The sequence below is a fragment of the Falco biarmicus genome, chromosome 8 (assembly GCF_023638135.1).
Source record: "Falco biarmicus isolate bFalBia1 chromosome 8, bFalBia1.pri, whole genome shotgun sequence".
Taxonomy (NCBI): domain Eukaryota; kingdom Metazoa; phylum Chordata; class Aves; order Falconiformes; family Falconidae; genus Falco; species Falco biarmicus.
Window position 1 is genome coordinate 24,081,405 of NC_079295.1, and position 18,789 is coordinate 24,100,193.

The 18,789-nt window shown below is 36.3% G+C and overlaps 1 protein-coding gene across 4 annotated transcripts in view; it reads left to right on the forward strand.

Annotated features, from left to right (window-relative positions):
• The window catches only part of GRB14 (growth factor receptor bound protein 14), a 67,301-nt gene that overhangs the window by 37,769 nt on the left and 10,743 nt on the right, over positions 1-18,789 (forward strand). For 2 of the 4 annotated variants that reach the window (XM_056348958.1, XM_056348960.1), the window contains exons 3-9: positions 937-1,111; positions 7,507-7,628; positions 9,448-9,522; positions 16,010-16,147; positions 17,212-17,322; positions 17,514-17,609; positions 18,172-18,252. In XM_056348958.1, the coding sequence (XP_056204933.1) occupies positions 937-1,111; positions 7,507-7,628; positions 9,448-9,522; positions 16,010-16,147; positions 17,212-17,322; positions 17,514-17,609; positions 18,172-18,252 (798 nt within the window). The remainder of the gene's footprint in view (positions 1-936; positions 1,112-7,506; positions 7,629-9,447; positions 9,523-16,009; positions 16,148-17,211; positions 17,323-17,513; positions 17,610-18,171; positions 18,253-18,789) is intronic. The other 2 variants (XM_056348959.1, XM_056348961.1) reach the window with 2 other exon arrangements.

Consider the following 18,789-nt stretch of genomic DNA (forward strand, 5'->3'; position numbering starts at 1 on the left):
ATAATACCCCAATGGTCATGCCTTCTTTCAAACAGTCAATATGCAATAAGACTTCCTCAGCCTCTTCATTTGAAACAAAGTGCAAGCAGGTTTAGCTTCACCTCTTTAAGAACTTAATGGACACCCATTCTGCAGGACTCTAAACCGTGTAAAAATGTTGAAAATTAATTTTTTTAACTGAAATTTAAAAGTGAAAATGACAAAGATAAGCCGTGAGAGTTTGTATTGCCTCCCCCTGTTCCCAAAATACTTAATAGAATAATGAAACTGGGAAAAACTACTGAGGTAAAACATCATAAAAATTGTTTTCTTTGTGATAAGCTTTTTGCACGTACAGCTTCTAGATCATTTTACTTACTTTCCTGGTCCTCATATGATGGTAATTCTTTTCCATGTATGATGTTTTTGATTGTGCATGTGTGTACATATGCCTTTTTTTACTCATAGTTTCAGTCCTTGCTTGTCAAAATTTGAAGCAGCTCTGTAGCATGTCCTGTTTCTTCGTCTGTGGAATTGGAAGCATCTTAAATCTGATTGCTGTTCCCTGAACTAACTCTTAACTTTATAAAATCTTTCTACAGTTCTGCAGTCATAGAGTTCTTGGGTTTCATTGTTTATCCTCTGTGGTTTCTTCTTTAGCTTATATAAGGACGTACAGTTTCACTGGATTTATTTACCTCTCCATTTCAATTTTTTTATAAAGTGAATGCACCAATCTGTCTGGTGTCCTGTGGGAAGGGATGTCCAGTAGCCAAATGTAGAAGTGGGATATGCTTTGTGCAGACATTTTGTTCTCATTTACAGCATTGCACTATGGAGAAACGACTGTCTTTAGTATTGCATTCTATGTGTATATGTTCTTGTCTCAGCCATGAAGCTGAAAGAGGAACATATTTGGACTAAATGAATCAAAGATTAAACTTACGGATATCCTAGCTTTTTTATTTATTGCAGGTAATTAAAGTGTATAGTGAAGATGATAGTAGCAGAGCTTTGGAAGTACCAAGTGATATAACAGCCAGGGATGTATGTCAGCTGTTGATACTGAAGAACCACTATATTGATGACCACAGCTGGACTCTGTTTGAACAACTTACCCACACAGGTTTAGGTAAGACTAATACTATACAATGGTATGGCAGTAAATAAGGTGTTTGGTTTTCATTTTCACATAGAAGTGCGGTTGTAATACAAAGGCTTGGAACCAAAATGCTGGGAGGGCTTGTGTGAATTTGTTCATTTGGGGGTTTGTTGCTTCTGTTTCTCTTTTTTTGAAGGAAGGCATAGCTATAAAGTACATTTTGTCATAGTACACTTGCTTCACACTGCTTTATTTGCATCTGTAAGAGTGATTTGGAAGACACTGACCATTAAGGTTCTCACTACAAATTCTTCCTCTCTATTCCTTGCTTCTTGTTGGCAGGTTTTCCTCTTTTACTGGTATTTCCTGCTTATCTCTAGCAAGGCTTGGGCTATTTTCATTGCAAATAAAATCTTTGTTGCTCCCAGCACTCCGGAGAGAAATCTCTGACATCAAGAACAGAAATCAGTTACACAGTGCTATTCTACCTGGACAATACAACTCGGTCTTCAGAAACAACACCACAGTAGGCTGTCAGTATTTTCCTTCAGTACAATCGGTTGGCCAGATTTGTTCTGAACATTGGGGCAGGACTACTTAAAAATCTGAACAAAACCATCATTCTAAACTTCCCAGTTATGGACCAGTGAACTCAGTTGAAATGACTTTATTCTTAGTATTTCAAGTCACTGGAAATTAAACACTCTGAATTCGTTCCACATCATCAGTGTTCCTTTAGTGTAGCAAAAAGCCTCTTTTTCTATTGTACAGTTTAAAAGGTGTAGTGTAGTCTTTGGTTTCAGATTACAACTAGAATTTTAATGGCTGATCTCTGTTCCTTTTTTGTAGTATATAGACATAATTTTGCAGTATAAAACCACATTAAGGCAAATTAAATATAGGAAGAAAGCAGATGTTTGCAGAGAGGTAAACAGTGCAGAACACAGGAAGGACTTAACTCAGCAAAGGATGAGTTTAGAAGCCCACTGCTAGGCTGTAGCATTCAACTGATACTCTTATCAGACAATCTTACTTCATTTTACAGCACTGTGTTTCAGTACTGTATTGTGCTTGGTTTTGAATTATATCAGAAAAATCTACTAGAAGACAAACGCCATAAGAAGTCTGGTTTTAATTTCATGTCACTCAAAGTTTCCACATTATTCTTGAACTTTGGTACTGTACTAGAGTACTTCTTCCGCGACCTAAAGGGCAATTTCAGCTGGTAGTGCAAAGTGTGGCTTAAAAAGGAGGATGTTTTGAGGCCTTCCCACATTCTAAATACATGGACAACTTGGAGTCTGTAATTCTTAGAAGAGACTGCACTGGTAACTGCTAACTCCAGCACTGACAATTTAAAAAAAACAAACCCACCACACACCACTAACAAAAAATCAAACACACACACACCACCCAATATTTATATATGGCTAAAAGCTATTGTTAAACTCCGAGTGTATGTATCTAGGAAGTCTGGACTGGTGCATTTGTGTAAAATAAACATGACTGTACATCTCTGGCTACACTGTGTTTAACAGCCATATTTTAAAGATGAACTACAAAAGCTAAAACTGTTTTCTGCCCTTTCCCGCTCCTTCATCCTATGAAGGCAGCCACAAACGTTTTTGAAATATTTTTCTTGCTTTGTAACATTTCAAAGATATTTATAACCTTTTGCACTGAATGTATCAGTTGTAAGATGCTTCCAGCTCAGAGTAAGGTCAGAGTTAAATCTGGGTCGAGGCTGTAAATGACTGACTGCTACAGAAAAGGAGGTATAAAAATGGCTTTAGACAACACTATTATATAAATAGTAGACGTGTTTTCTATATTTTATAGTGTGGCTCATGTTTAAGTAGTGTAGTAACTATTGAAGAAGACACTTCTGACAAACCATGCCAGAGCAATAGTGGCATTGTTTCTCCAGCTTTATTTATTTGCATGATACACTTTTTGTCAAATAGTGTGTTTTCTTCAATCTGAAGGATTTCTTGAAATATTTCAATATCAAATTATTAGTGAAGTTTCTTTTCCTAACATTCTGAAATTCTCAAAATTGCTGACAAGCAAGTCTGAAGACCTGCATTTACTGTACAGTTTTCTGATTGCTCCAGCTGCTTTGGGCATAATTTCAGAAAAAGATGAATTGTTCATTTTTAAAATAAAATTATTTCCTAGATTATGAGGATGCAATTCAACATTACTAGCCAAGGAAAGGATCAACTTGAGATATCTTTTAAACATAATAATAAAAAAAAGGATTTATTTCTATAAGACTGTTAGATCTGGTTTTGTTTGAAAGGTTTAACATATTGATCTTGACTTGCATTAAGTCTGTTCTTCAGCACTGGAAGAGTAGCATGAACAAATATTTTTAAAATTATTTAGTTTTGGACTGTCTGCTATTTATTATTCTGTTGTATGTTTTATCCATGGAAATTTGGACAGCCTTTTCCTGCTTTCAAGTTAAATGAATGGGTATAGAAAGGAGAAGTACTGTGAGTGTCTGTGTAAATTCCAGTATGATGGGGATTAATAATTCATTCATCAATTAGTGAACATTTTCTTTAATATCTAACAGCTGTCTGAATACTCCTGAATTAGATATAATTGCATGAATCTTAGTGAGCTGAGCACAGCGTTCTGCTTTTAATCAAGACAGACGTTAATTACATCACCAGACTGTGCCTTCATTGTTGTGTGGAGATATCTGCATATGAAGGTTAAAAAAAAATAAAAAAAAAATCCCACCTAACCCAAAACATAAACCTATGGTCTGCATGTTCCTGTTTTCACAAACCTGTATGCCCTTTGGTGTGGAGCTATATTGTTGCACATTGAGTGTGGTCGTGTCCTCACTGCATTGCATGGCAAGCGCTGACCAGGTGGTGCTGACGTGGGGCGAGTGGGCAGGTGAGATAGTTCCTCCACCTGCGCTGCTTCCCCGGCTGCTGGCTGGGGCACCCCATCTGCTGGCTGTGGGGCGCCCAGGCTGTGCACAGCCTGCTGCTGCTGCCTCATCACCAGGGATGCTCAGCCTTCCTACCCAACTCTGATGTTTCGCAGTACTCTGGGCTCTGTTTCGAATATCTGATGTACAACATCTATAACAGCACTATAAACTGCAATACATTTCAGAACTGTGCGCTTCTGGTGTGTGTCCTCTTTGTCCCAAGCTATTGAATTCAGAGAAATAGAACATTTTTTACCTGGTCTAAGATTACTGGAGGCAGCTGAGATATGAGTAAATTTGGATGACACCATGTCATCCCTACCACCAGGTACCTTGGTGTTGGAGTCCCATACTTCCACTGTAATTGCCCTGTACAAGGCAGGCTGTGGAAACAGAACAGTTTTCCATAGCTCTTCTCCTTTTCAAGGAAAGTACTGTCTTCATCCCGGCATTTTTCCTTGTCTAGTGAAATTTTTTTTTTGTGTTGACTGTAACCAGTTCTCCATCAGCTTCTGCAACTCAAAAGACTGCAGAGTTCCTCTCTGAGTAGGTGACGGTGCCTTGGCCAGGCACGTCATTGTTGTGTTTCAGTCTCATTTTGATTTCACTGTCTGCGTTCTTTTAGGTAGCCTGTGGGAAGGCTCACAAAGTACAGAGCAATGGATTTTCTGTTTATTTCCTTTAAATTTGGTTTCTCGCTGGGTGGTTAAAGAGGAGGCTATTTGAAATATGTTCTGTCAGGCACTTCAATATTAAATCTTCTTTCATATGCCTCAGTTACTTTCTGTAGTTAAGGAGAAGCTGTTTTGGACTGTAGCAGGTGCTCCTCATGTTAGACATAGTAGTGATAAAAGATGGTAGAGAGGAAGGTGGAAACTCTCCAGTCCATCTGGAAGAGAAAAAATGATCTAATTAAACCGAAGCTTTTTCATGGCAATATTTAGGGATTTGATTACAGGGCTGTGTTTGGAGGGCACTCATGTGTTTCAGTTCCTTCAAGTAAGTTGAATCAATCATAGAATATTCTGTGATGTCACACTTAAAAAAATAAATAACAGCATCCTTACCTATCCATTGGGGTGATGCAGAATGTCTTATTTTTGTACCAAGAAGTAACTCTTGAGGAAATAGTATTTTCTTACATGTCACAATGCCAAACATTGAAGAGTTTTAAATGTCATCCCAGAGGAGCACTTCCTTTCTATAAAACTGAAAGGAAAAAAACCTTCTGGTTTTGAGTAAGAGCTTCAGATCTTTAGTGTCTCTTTACCCTTGCATCTGAAGAATGTGTTCTGCAGTAGAACAGCCTGTACAAGATTTTAAAATGCTCACTTTTCTTTCAGTATTTTTTGAGTATTTTTTGTTTTCTGAATTGCTTTATGTTTTTGTTTGCTTCATTTTATCTAGTTACAAAATGTATGTTTTGTGTAGTATTTTTAATCTCTGTCTTAATGGGCTCAAGAATGCGTTAAAATCAGTAAAAAAATGAGTTAAATTCAATGGAAGTTTCTCTTTGCCCTACTTGATCTGTAGATTATGAGAGTGCTTAATCTTCTGCTTGTTGTGAACTTGATATTTTCCTACTGAGCTAAAATTCAGCTCCATGAGCATATTGTCTGTAAATTTGCTAGCTGGAAACTTCCCGGAGAAGCTTACAGATTTGCAGGCTACAATAAGGCTGTTATCCACCAGACTGGACAGTGTGGCAGCATTAAAGAAGTGACTGGTGAAAGAAGTGGCAAGAGATTGATGAAAAGATCCTGTAGTTCTTAGGAGACTTTAATGATTTCAAATTTTTATCTCTTAGAAGGTTGTGCATGCTACACTTCATGAAAATTAGGTTCTTTGTTTAGCCAGGACCACTTACAAAAATTTACTGTTTATTTTAATTTAACCTTATGCTTAATTAAGTTTTTTAAAAAATATATACTATTCTTTTACCTGTTATGATTTTAAAAAAAAATTCTAACGGGCAGTTATATGAAAGCATCAACATTTATTTCAAGTATATCATAAGATCCCTTATGATAATGCAATGAAGTAGAGAAAATGTGATCAGAAAATTGTGAGTTACATGGCTTTTGTAATATATTTTTAATTGCCTTTTCCCATTGAAACCATGATCAGAATTGGATGTTAAAACCCTGTAATTGTCAGGGACACAGAAGTTTAGATCTCAAACCTTTTCTTAACCTGTAATTCATTGTTGGAATGTAATTTAAATTTGGAGGTGTCAATGATAATTTAAATAAAATTACAACTTTGTTCAAATCCCATCTTATTCTCATTAGTTTGAGTCCACAGCAAAGTACAATTAGCCACTAAAACTGTATACTCTTTTGGAAGCATGTTCATCTTTTTTTTTGTAACATGACTTCATAAGCTGCTGAAATTTATTTTAAAAAAAAGGTAGTACAAGTAGTCTTGTACAGAAATTATCCATAGTCTTTCAGGGTTTATGCTTAATTACCTGTACTATGACTAGTTCTATTGCATTACTGAGTATGCAACACATAAATATGCACAACACATCTACAGGAAAGTTCTTAAATTCTGTGTCTTTCCTATAAGTGTGTTTCATTTTGCTGTAAAATCAAAACATTCACTCAAGAATCTGAGTGGCAGAAGCAGTCTCAAGCAGGGAGAACGCCAATTCTGAATGCCAGTGCTGTGGTACAAATAACTGAATTCTTTGCCTTTTCTTCCGCTCAACCCACTGCAAAGCCAAACTACACAGTAGGATTCATCTTGGAGGTTGGGGTTTTTTTGTTTTCTTTTTTTGTTGTTTTCCCATGGTTTACTTTTCCCATTCTTTTTACATATGCTAGTTCTATGACTGCTATAATTCTCAGTATTCTTGGGTTGTGCAAAAAACATTGAAATGCTGATATGCCCTAAGTTCATTTGCAGTTTTAGAAATGCCTCAGAACATAGTAGGGGCCTGGGGAGAAGAGACAAATTAATGCTTTTCTATATTGCAGATAACTTTCACTTTACAAATGATGCATTAGAGAAAGAAGTGTTAGGGAAAGGAACTTTAGAAGATGTTCCTGATGCCCCAGATGGGCTGAGTGAGTGGTTGAAACGCTCCTGCTGCCCCATGCAGCACACAGCAGGAACTGCCTGGCTTCTGCAGGGAGAACATGGGTTTGGCCATGAAATAGAATAAAGCCCTCAGCTGCCTCTGTAGAAGGAAAAAACAACAAAAAAACCCAAACAAACCCCCCATGTGTGACCTACCTCAGTAGTTGGACCCTACTGAAGTGGAACAGTAACTTGGTGTAACACGGACTTGATTAATGAACTTGTTCAAATTGCTTGTTTTATGTTTTGTATTCATTTAAATTCATTTAATTTAATAATATTTTTATTATCTGACCTTTGTGTTTTCACCTTCTACTCTTAGGCTCTTAGATGTAGGTTACATATTGGTTTTTTGTTTTTTTTTTTAATTTGTTTGGTTTTTTTACAGGAAGAGCTATAGAGGATCACGAATTAGTGATGGAAGTCCAGTCAAACTGGGCAATGGAAGAGGAAAACAAACTGTATTTTAGAAAAAATTATGCCAAGTATGAGTTTTTTAAAAGTCCACTGGTAAGTCCTAACATTATATCTGTGAAGTGGTGCAAATGCTGTTGCTGCAAAATAGTCTTTTCTTTTATGCAGATAGGCAGAGTGTAAAGCTGTTAGTGTAACGTGAGTCAAAAACAATAATTGAAAGGGAGCACGTAGGATATATGAATATTTGTATATACATGAATAATTGTAGTGCATGTAACTGTTGGCTGGTTCTTTTGTTGCTATTGTAAATCATCCATGTTCGTACTTTTTTTGGGGGGGTGAAGCAGACAGACATAGGTTTGACTTTATTGACGTGTGCACACAGACCTGCAACAAAATAAAATTTTTGAATTTGAGTGAAGTTTCCATCAAGTTGCAACAAAATATGAAATAAAGCAGTGTGAGGAGGGACATCTGCAGCAAAGATGATTTAACTTTTAAAGTGAATGTCTAAAGTTATGGCTCAGCACTGCCCAGTGGCAGCTTCTCACAGCGATTGCTAGATGACAATGACACAAAAGGGCATGAGCAGCTGTAACCTGTTAGGAGGAAGGGAAAGTGAAGCCAAAGTTAGCGTAAGGCAGGAGTGGAAAGAGAACAGGGACAACTCCTAACTCGAGGATGTTGCCAAAGGTTAATGCTGCTGATTGAGACCCTGGCTGATGGCAAAGACCATGGAAGCAGTCCTGGCTTACCATCTGGTTGCTGAAATGCATGGTGTATTGGGATCACTCCTAATGCTGACTCTTGTAAAGTCAGCTCTTTTCAGATGCCAAAGCGAGAAATAGGAGAAATATGTGAGGACTTGAAAGGTGAAAAGTGGAAGGGAACTCAAATTATGTACCTGTGGAAAGGGTGAAAAAGTAAATATTAAGATACAAAAATAGGTAAGAGATCTGAGGATTTTTTCTTGCCCAAACTGTGTTTCACTGGACGAGTCCTGTACTCCCCTGACAGGGAGATATCACTGTGCTAGTGAAAAAGTCTGAACTTGAGATGGTGTACAGTTAGTAGAGAAGCTTTCGAAGAATAACTGTATTTGTGTACTGTTTAACCAGTGGGTGGAACCAGCAGTGGAGCGTGGCAGACATGTATCTATGACCAGCATGAAAAGCTGTGGCTAATCCAAGTCCTGTTCCTGTTAGGTCATTCTTCTGGGCGCTGTGGTTCCACATGTAGTAAGAACGCTTTATCAGAAATGAGTTAATATGAATTAACCCTACCAGCAGTTCAGGTTTTTTAAAAAATTAAAGTCAGTGAACGTTGGATGGTCAAGGGAATATTAGCTTCAAACTTGTCAAAGCTTTGAAAAAACTTTGGTAGCAATGGTCAAACTCTTGGTGGGTTCATATCTGCGTGACTGTATTGAACTTCACAGCTGCAGATCTGTCCCCTGAACTACCCCCTGGACTTACCTTTGTAATGAAATTGGCACTTTAAACATGGACTTCTTCACCACACCATATTGAGATAGTCAGATTTTGATGTTAATTCATATTCATATCACGTGAAATGGACAACAGAACAAAACCCCGAGAGGACCTGTTCTCTATCACTGGAAGTTAGGAAACGCCACCAAGGGCCAAGTACTGCAATATGACTTGCACTGGTGTATGAAACCCTCTTGCTTCCAGAGACCACTCATGTTCTCTCAAATTCTAAGCTGTTCAGCAAATACTATATAGGATGTTACAAATTTAGGAATGATACTAAGGTAAGCTTTAATTATTGGATCAGAGAATCTGCTGTGTCTTGTACTGCACTGATAACTATAATTTTACATCCAAAAGGGGTAGGAAGTTTTTTTTTTTTTTTTTTAATGGAACTTTGATACAAATTATTATTGTTACAGAGCTTTTTTCCAGATCATATGATATCTTTTCCAAGTGAGACCAATGCAGCTGTAAGCCACTCTGGGATATTGCAGGTATGTAGTCTTTGAATGAAGATGAGCCAGTAGAGCTCAGAATTTTCTGTTGCCCATGTTGTATGAGCATCGTTCTTTGTCACTGTTGAATCTGTTGCTGGGTTCTGAATAACTCATATCATGGTTAATAACTTTTTTCCCTATGAGATGTGAAGTGATGTGACCCTTCCAGACAGTTATTATATGACCACACTTGGAAACTTGCACATTCTTTCAGAGTCAAAGACTGCTAAACCAGACAAAATGCAGTAAAAATGGTTGATATCTTTATTTGGTCTTTCAGGTGAAAGACCCTGTTTCCTTAAAAAGGTGAAGTGCTGCATTACTCAGTATGTACTTAACAGAAGGCCTTGGTTGAATACTGAGGAACTGGTAATGTGTTACAAATAGATACAAAAAAAGAGTTAAATGGTTAAACTTAAAAATTTAGAATATAAAATTTAGACTGACTAGTATGATTTGTTAGCTTGAAGGCTACTGTAGCCTTCGAAAAAGAAATATAGTAGGTCACTCTTTGTTAGTCATCTTTTAAGTGGACATAAGAATTTAATTTACAGTGGGAATAATTTCACAGAATGACCATATCAGGGATCATCGTCTTAATTCTCAAAGAGGGGAAAAATGAGTAATAAAGGTGGAAACATACACATCACTCTTGTTTGCTTGTCACTAGAAAAATTAATTAATAGAAGAACTTTCACTGGTCTTAAGACAACCGCCCTATGTGTGGGTTTTGGGGATAAAGAATGATTGGAAAGGCAACAAAATAACACAAGATATTTAAGGCAGAACTAAAAAAAATAAAGAAATGACAGGGTTTTTTTTTACATCTTTATAATAGATGCATAATCTTAGCATCTGTATAGCTTAACACCCATAGGTAAATGAAAAACATTCAAAGAACTAATTCTAAAAGCATTCTTCTGCATTCAATAGTTATATCCTTACAGAAGCAGATGTCAGCAGGTTAAGATTACCCCAAATATAGTAAAAAAATGTTTCAAATTAAATTTCATTAACACATGCTATATACTATAAATCATTTTTACAAACCTAAGTAAAAACTTTGTAATTTCAAAAGATGTTGCATATCTAATGAAAATTGGTTCCCTTTTGCTACCTAAATAGCAAATAGATTTTGCAGTCTAACATAAACATTTAATTTAGAGAATCTTGTCCTCTGTGTTAATGGAACATAGTATTTTTTGCTCACAAGTATAATTTGGTAGTTTGAAAAAAATAATAAAGACTTCTATAATGAAACTCTTTGCCATGTACTTTTGCAAAGAACTTCCTTAAGGCCATATTGTGATACATAGAATGTGTGCAGACCTTGTGGGTAAGATTAGGAATCGTTCTAAATATGTATAGTTATATCCCATTTTAATAGCTTGAAGAATTTGTTGCGAACTCTCCTCTGTTGCTATTTTATGTTGTATTATCTGTTTAATTGTATTTTGTCAAATGAAACTTACTAGGCACAAAGTAGAGAATCCCTTTGTGGATTGTGCAGCCGTTATGCACATTTCAGCAGAAGCCGATGGGTAAATTGTTTACAGTGAGTTGCTATTTCCTTGGAAACTTTCATTAAGACAAGTTAATGGGCTTGCATTATTATTTGTGATGTGCTTGGTCAAGTATCAAGAGAGACATTACTTTTAACAACTCAATGCTTACAAGTGATTAAAAAATCACTTGTGATACTTTTATAGCTTTTTGTGGATTGAATTGTAAGCAAGTAAAATGTTTTTCAAGTATGTTTTTCTTGACTTTCATTGAAAGTGAGAGTTGAGTATTTTGGCTGATGACTTTAAATCAGAGCATATAAACATCCTCAAAACCAAGAAAAAGTTTACCTGTCTTCTACCCATTTAGTATGTGCTAAGTAAAATTACTAGGTCTGACATGTACCAAATGTCTATGTATACCAGAGAGGTTTAATCTCTGCCATGAAAATCTTTAACCTAAAAAGAAGTGTGTCACTATATCGCTTACAGTATGGCTGCTCTGAGATAGAACATTGTTAAGTACATGTCTAGTGGTAGACAGTATAGAATCAAACAAATCATTTAGGTTGGAAAGGGCCTTTAAGGTCGTTCAGTCCAACCATTAACCCAACACAATGAAGTCCCCCACTAAACCATGTCCCTAAGTGCCACATCTACAAGTCTTTAAATACCTCCAGGGATAATGACTATGGATCATTTAGAACTTGCTTTAGGTTATATTTGCAAATTGGATGTTTTAAAATATATAAAAAATGAATGTAGTATGGAGATTTTAATCTGAGGCCTCTCCCCATAGTAATGAATTTTTTTTTTTTTTCTGAATTTGGGATGGCTTCGGTGATTGCTTTTGGAGAATTAACAACTTTCACAGGTGGGCAACAAATTAATTCACTTGGTATGTGAAACTGTTGTTCAATGTGATTTTAAGTGGGGCTTGTGACTTGTTTAAAACAAGCCCTACTGGAGCAACTCTTATTTCAGATGTACTTGTGCATACTAGATCTTTTTATATTCTTATTCATGAAAGCATTTCAAATGAATAGACTGCACAGCACAGAGTTGACAGAATTGAGTCCTCCTGAGTTAGTAGGTGAAATCCTAACCTCACTGAAGTCAATACATATTTTTTTTTATATTACCTTGAAGGATCAAAATTTTATCCTGAGTTTCTTTTGTTTTCTTTTTGCCTGTGAATAACATTTCTCTGATTTTTTTAAGCCTGTTTTTTAATCTTTAATTATATATGTACCAGATTTTTTTTCACTATGAAGTATGTCAATCAGTGTTTTAAATTTAACAGTGATGTCTTCAAAATAGAAGATTGAAATTACTTGGGTAATTACACTTTTTTTCTGGTTTTGCTTTAAGAGTAGATCTATTCGCCTCCCCTCCTCCTCCTCCTTGTTTAATAAATGCAATTGATATTCAGGTTCTGTAGGTAGACTTGAAGTTCAGAGTTCAAGTCTTCTATTGACCAATTTGGCTGCTTCTTTCTTATAGCTTTTTACGTGTAATGTGAATACATTAAAAAAAGCTATTGGAGATAGCGCATCTCCAAGCCATCTTCGAGCAATGAAAAAAACCTTGCACCTGCTGTAGAATATATTAGAAGAGGGAACATATGTCTGTCTTAAATAAAGATAAAAAAATGTTATATACACAAAAATTAAGTTAAAGACAGAAAAGGATTACCAAGAAAAACACACATAATCTTGTGAAAGGTAGAGTTACTGACAGCGTCTTTTGCTTTTGCCTTTTCCCCATTCCTATCTCTTGCCCCATGTCCGTAGTTGTTCCTGTTTTCTGCCTTCACCTGTCTAAGATTCAGGCTTTCATTTCTTTAATCTCTCTGTCACAGCAAGTCCCTCTTTTCCTGAGTAGTTCCTCATCTGACTCTATTCCAGTCTTCAGGCTGAAATAGCCATGCACTGAATTTCAGTCTCCTGTCAATCTCCTAGGTCTGTTTTGGTCTGCCTGTTGCCTTTCACCACCCTCCACTCAAGACTTTTCTGGCTTCTCTCCCAGTCTAAACCCCTGAGATTGACTGGAGTCTATAGGAGACAGTGCTGAGACTCAGTATCAGTTCATCATTGGAATTACTTGGCGCCCTCAAAATTTATCTGCAGGTTCAGGAGAAAATCCTGCTCATTCCCAGTAGCACTGGGCTGGATCACGGCTGGCTGTCATGACGCCTTTGAAGTAATCAGTCATCAAATTCAAACTTGATTCACAGTCTTAGGAAAATGTTGGCTTCTTTAACTCTCAAAAATAGCGTGGAAGTGCTCGAGAAGTGTTGGCTCCACTACTGCAACCATTCTTTCATTGAAAATGTTGAAGGTGCAGACAAATAAGCTGTACAGTTAGGAGTGCAGCTCTCAGTCTTTATTACATTCAGCGACATCTAGTATTTCTGCATTTTTTATTATATTCATCTAAGAGTGCAATGTTTTTCCTGTTCTCTTTTTTTTTTTTTCTCCACTTGTTTATTGGTTTAATCCTTTGTTTTGATTTTGGTTTATTTTTCACAACAAAAGACATCTATTTGTTTTTTTGTTCAGGTTGGTTTTAAATTGGTTGGTTTTACAGCTAATCAAATTGTAGTCAAGTCCTTGGTGTGTCACGTATTAGTATCTGAAAGACATGGTGAAGTTTGACACCACCCTACATATCATGATATATATTTTATTGCATGGGGGAGAGTGTGCAAGCTTATTTCTGTATATTGTGTGACTCCCCACTTCTTCCTATATTAAGGACTTCTCTTATTTTTCTTGGTTTTGTCTTAATTTGATTACCTTTTATCTGCATAAACAGGTTAAAAAACCGAAAAAACCAAAAAAACCCCAGCAAACCAAGCCAGCCACAAAAAACTAAACCAAAACCAACCCACAACAAAAAACCCAAGGAAGCTGTCTTTTCTGTCTTTAGTTCTAGGTGTTTATTACAGACATTCAGTGCTCACTGTGAAATATTTTTACTGCTCATTCCTTCTGACAGTTAATGGTTTTGACTACAGCTTGTTCATGTTATATTTTCTCACACAGTCCTCAGCTGTCTTAGAAAGAAAAAGATGGATCTAGGATTGCCTTTTTCCTAGCATTATTACTACTTTATTTTAACTCACAGCATGGGTACAACAGTGACTGCTGAAGCTGAGCTTTGTATTGCTTCTCCACTTTGGTCTGCTGAATAAGAAAAGTGTTTTTCATGACAGCGCTTCTGGTTTGAAACTTATGGCAAAAATCCTGGGGAAGACACTTGTGCTGGCTGGGAGCCAACCACTTGTTGCATCTTCAGCAGAGACACTAAAGCCTAAAAAGATGCTCTTTTGTTTTTATGTACATTGACTCTTTTAGATTTTCCTTAAAGCTTCCATTTGACTTTTTGTTTACGGAGTTAAAATACTTTTTCAATTCAGCCTTTATATTCACCATCAGTGAACCTGTTAATACATGGCAAATTAGAAGATTAACAGGCTGGAACACCTACCAGGACCTACCTGTCTGCTTCAATGTGGCTGAAATAGCTTATGTTGCGTTTGCACGCAGCTGTGTGTCAGCAGCACTTATAGATAGATGGACCTAGTCCTATTGTAATTTAGCTATTCAGGTGAGTAGCTGTGAAGCTATTCATAATGCATGCCTGGTTGTGGACTAGTGCACTCCCTGTCCAATGAAGCCTGCCCATGTTGCTGCACTCACACCAGCTGAATTTAATTAGCTCAGGTTGGTCTACAGGTGGTACAGTATGCATCTGACTGCAAGGTAGGAAGGAAGGCAAGAAAAGTGAAAGAAACCTTGTGTATCTTGGTTGGACTACGTTATTTAGTGGCCAGAGATCTTGGTGTACTTCCAAAATCACGTTCACTTCATCATTTTGCTGCAGTCGGGTATTGGTCAGTCTGTCTCTCGCCTGGTAAACTGTTGCTTTGTGTCCTCAAATCAGATTTTCTGGTAGAGGCAGTGAACAGGAGGAAAATGCAGCAACGAAAGCTGCAGATATCAACCAGAAAATCCTTTGTTCCCTACCTCTGTATAAGCCTAGATAGCATCATAAATACTATTTATGATATGGCAGGCCAGCCTGGGGCAAGGTTCCTTGAAGAGCTTTGTAATAACATAGATTCTTTTGCATATATGGAAATTGAAGAATTCTAGGTTAAGATTTTTAGATGTGTCATAGTTTTGAGTAGTTCTTCTGGAAGAAGAGTAATAAAAACGCATTACATGGAATTAGAATAAAATTAACAGTTGCCAGCTTCTAGGAGGTCCTTCTGCAGGCTGTAGTTTGTTTTAGCAAAGTAATAGCTGTGTGGCACTGTGATGGTTCAAATGGCTAAAGAGAAGCCATTGAATATTTTGAGTAGAGGCAGGAGCTGTCTTGATAACTGGCTCAGCCTCTCCTGCTTTTGGTTCAACTAAAGCTCCTAAGGCTCCTACTTAAGCACCGCTTCAGGTCCTGAAACCTTTGTTCCCTCCTTTTGGAAATGGTAATATCTGCCTGACCTGCATGGTTTTGTGATTCAGATTTTGTGACTTGTTTACTGAATTAGTTTAAACTCAGATCCCTTTGCTGGTTTGTAACACAGTGGGGAGGAAGTGATGTAATTTTTTATTCTTGAATTGGTAGAATTGATTTGGATTTTTACATAAATAGGGTCTGAGACATGGATCAGAACTTCTTACACTGGTTTTGCTGCTGAAGCCAACATACTGCATAACTAATGCTCTGCTCTCATTTCAAATTTTATGTTCCTTATATATATGTAACTTGCTTAGCATACCTTGGAGTTGTGTTAAATTCTACATACCTCAAATCAGAGGTACTCTTAATGGGATTAGATGCAATCATAACTGAATTACTGTAGTGTGGCAGTGGATTTAGGGGTTTATTCCCCTTAGTCGCATCTCAGTATGTTAATGAAACAGAAAGCTGGTTTCAGATAAAAAGAAAAACTCATGTCTGATATTTTCTTTCAGATGTTCCTAAGCTCCAGCACGTATCCTGAGATTCATGGTTATTTGCATGCAAAGGAGCAGGGAAAAAAATCGTGGAAAAAATTGTACTTTATTTTGAGAAGATCTGGCCTTTATTTTTCCACTAAAGGTACATCTAAGGTAAGGAAAGGAGAGGAAAAAAAAAAAAAAAGGGAACTGTGAAGTTAAAGCAAATGTATATGTATTTATCATTTGTTGTAACAATAACCAAAATTTGAATTTCAACTTACAGCGATAGAAAGGGGGAAAAAAATCAGGTATTTATTATAGAAAAATTCTAGAGAGATATTGAGATATAAAATTGGGAAAGTATTGTCTTAGAAACGGTAGTTTCTTTTTGCCTGATAACTTTGCTTCTTTCTGGTTAATGTTTTCTCAATCAGTTAAGAGTACCCTTTTAAAATGAATTTTCGAATAGTACTTAAAATTCTGAAGTATAAGTAGATGTGCTGAAAAGTGGACATAATACTTCATTATCTAAAATAAACAAAAACCTTTGTATAAAAGGATTTTACAGGAAGATCTTGAGAGTTCTCAGATGTTTTTTCATTTCACTAGTTCATCTTTTTGATGGCAGTACTTTAAACCTGATTATGTTAAACAGGATACATTGGAATTGAGACACCTTTTACATAAATCACTTAAACCAATGTTTTTTTTCATGTTCTGAATTTTCTGTGTTAACTGCCAGGGCATTCATTGAGTTGATTTTGTATCTTTCAGCAAATTTCTTTTGTTTGCTTCCTTGACTTAACCTTAGAGGATGGAGTCAATGGTTAGAAATAGTACCGGACAGTAATTATTACAGCATGTTCTTTTTCAGATTATGAAAGTTTGGGGGTTTTTTTATGCTTGAAATGCATACTACTCTCAAAACTTGACTCCTACTGTAATAGTATTGTGGCTTCAAGTTAGTGGCTGTTTTCTCAGAAATTATATCACTTGTACTTTGGTTTTATCTCTCTCTGAAAAAGTGAACTTATTGACTAGTTTGAAGTGGTTTTTCTCTGCATTGTAACATTAATATTGAGTTGTCTCTTTCTAGATTTCATGATGTCACAGTTAAAATTGCAGTATGTAAGACTGTATTTTGGAACAGGATAACTACTATACTCTTCTGAGTTTCTTATCCAGAGAGGCTGGTTAAAAATAGTCTAACTGTATTACATTGCTCTTCTTTTTAGGAGCCAAGGCATCTGCAGTTTTTCTGTGAATTCAGCAATAGTGATATGTACATGTCTCTGACAGGCAAAAAGATTTCTGGAGCACCGACAAACTATGGATTCAGCTTTAAGGTACAAGCTTATTATTCTGATACATATTAAAGCAAGCCACAGTTTTTAGGTAAGCTTAAGTTTCTTTAAGGTTTTTGAAAACAATATTCAGCTGTCTATTATAAAATAGGAGAATTAGTGGCTTTTATTTCAACAGGTATTATCTTCAAGATATGCATTAATGCTAAAAAAAATGTGCTGTGGCCTTCTAGCCTAACAAATCAGGAGGAACCAGAGACCTGAAACAGCTCTGTGCAGATGATGAGCAAAGTAGGACCTGTTGGATGACAGCAATTAGGTTGCTTAAGGTAATTTTCCTACATGGAGTTAACTTCTTGCTTAAATTTACTATGTGAAATTTTGATATTGTGTGGTAGAGGAGTAACATAATTCTAGGTTCCCATGCAATAGCAATATCATTTTTGTGTTCTGAAAGTTTATTTTTCTTATCCCAACAAACAGAGAGAAACCAAAGTACTGGAATCATTGTAAGGGATGGAATAATGTCTTGAAGCCTCAGTCCTGCAAATACTTCACGTTAAGCATATGCTTATATGTCACCATGTTCAGTGAGATTGTTGAGTAGTGTTGAACGAAGCAATGAGAATACACAAGAAGGGAACTTTAACATTTTTAAAATGTCTCTGTTTGTGACAAAATAGGGGTAGATCAGTTGGTGTATTTAATTCAGTGTGAACATTTATGAAGGCAGCAGCAACAATGATGATGTGTATTTTCTTATCCTAGCAACATTTGTTCCTCATTTGTAATGGTAAAAAAAAGCATGTGTTATCTTTTACATCTGGAAAAAAATTTACTTGGCTTAGGTTTATAATTTAAAATGCTAACCATATTATTTTCTGGTTTTAGTATGGGATGCAGCTGTATCAGAATTACATGCAACCATATCAAGGTAGAAGTGGCTGCAGCCCTTTGAATGTAACACCTATGGTATGTCCCACAGTAGCTCCATGAATAAATACTTTGTTTCTGCAATCATGTTATTTTCAAGTAACTTGTGTCAGTTACGCTACTGACCTGATCCTGCAAATCTTTGCACGTGCGAATGCTTGCCAAAATCTTTAGGGCTGTCAGGGTTGACTAGAGCTAATTAGTTAATTTACTTAACACAGATTGGGTGGTTCAGAACAGTTAAGAGGCTTTTTCCCGTTGTGAAATCTCCAGTATTTTGGGAGTTCATTGGCTTATTATCACTGTCAAAAAGAATGGAAAGAGGATTTTGAAAACAGAGCAGCAGAATATAAATGCATTAAAAAAGAAGCAAAGTGTTTAAGGTTACACATGCTGTAAATGATGAATAAGAAAGCTATAACAAATCCTTTTCAGTATACAATAATACTTCCTTTTTTTTTAAAAAAAAAAAAAAAAGAGTACTTGAGGTTAATTTCAGCTGGTGTAATACTGACTGGGCTTCAGAGGAACACCATAATTTGGCAGAACTGGGTTTTGGAGGAACAACAGCCTATA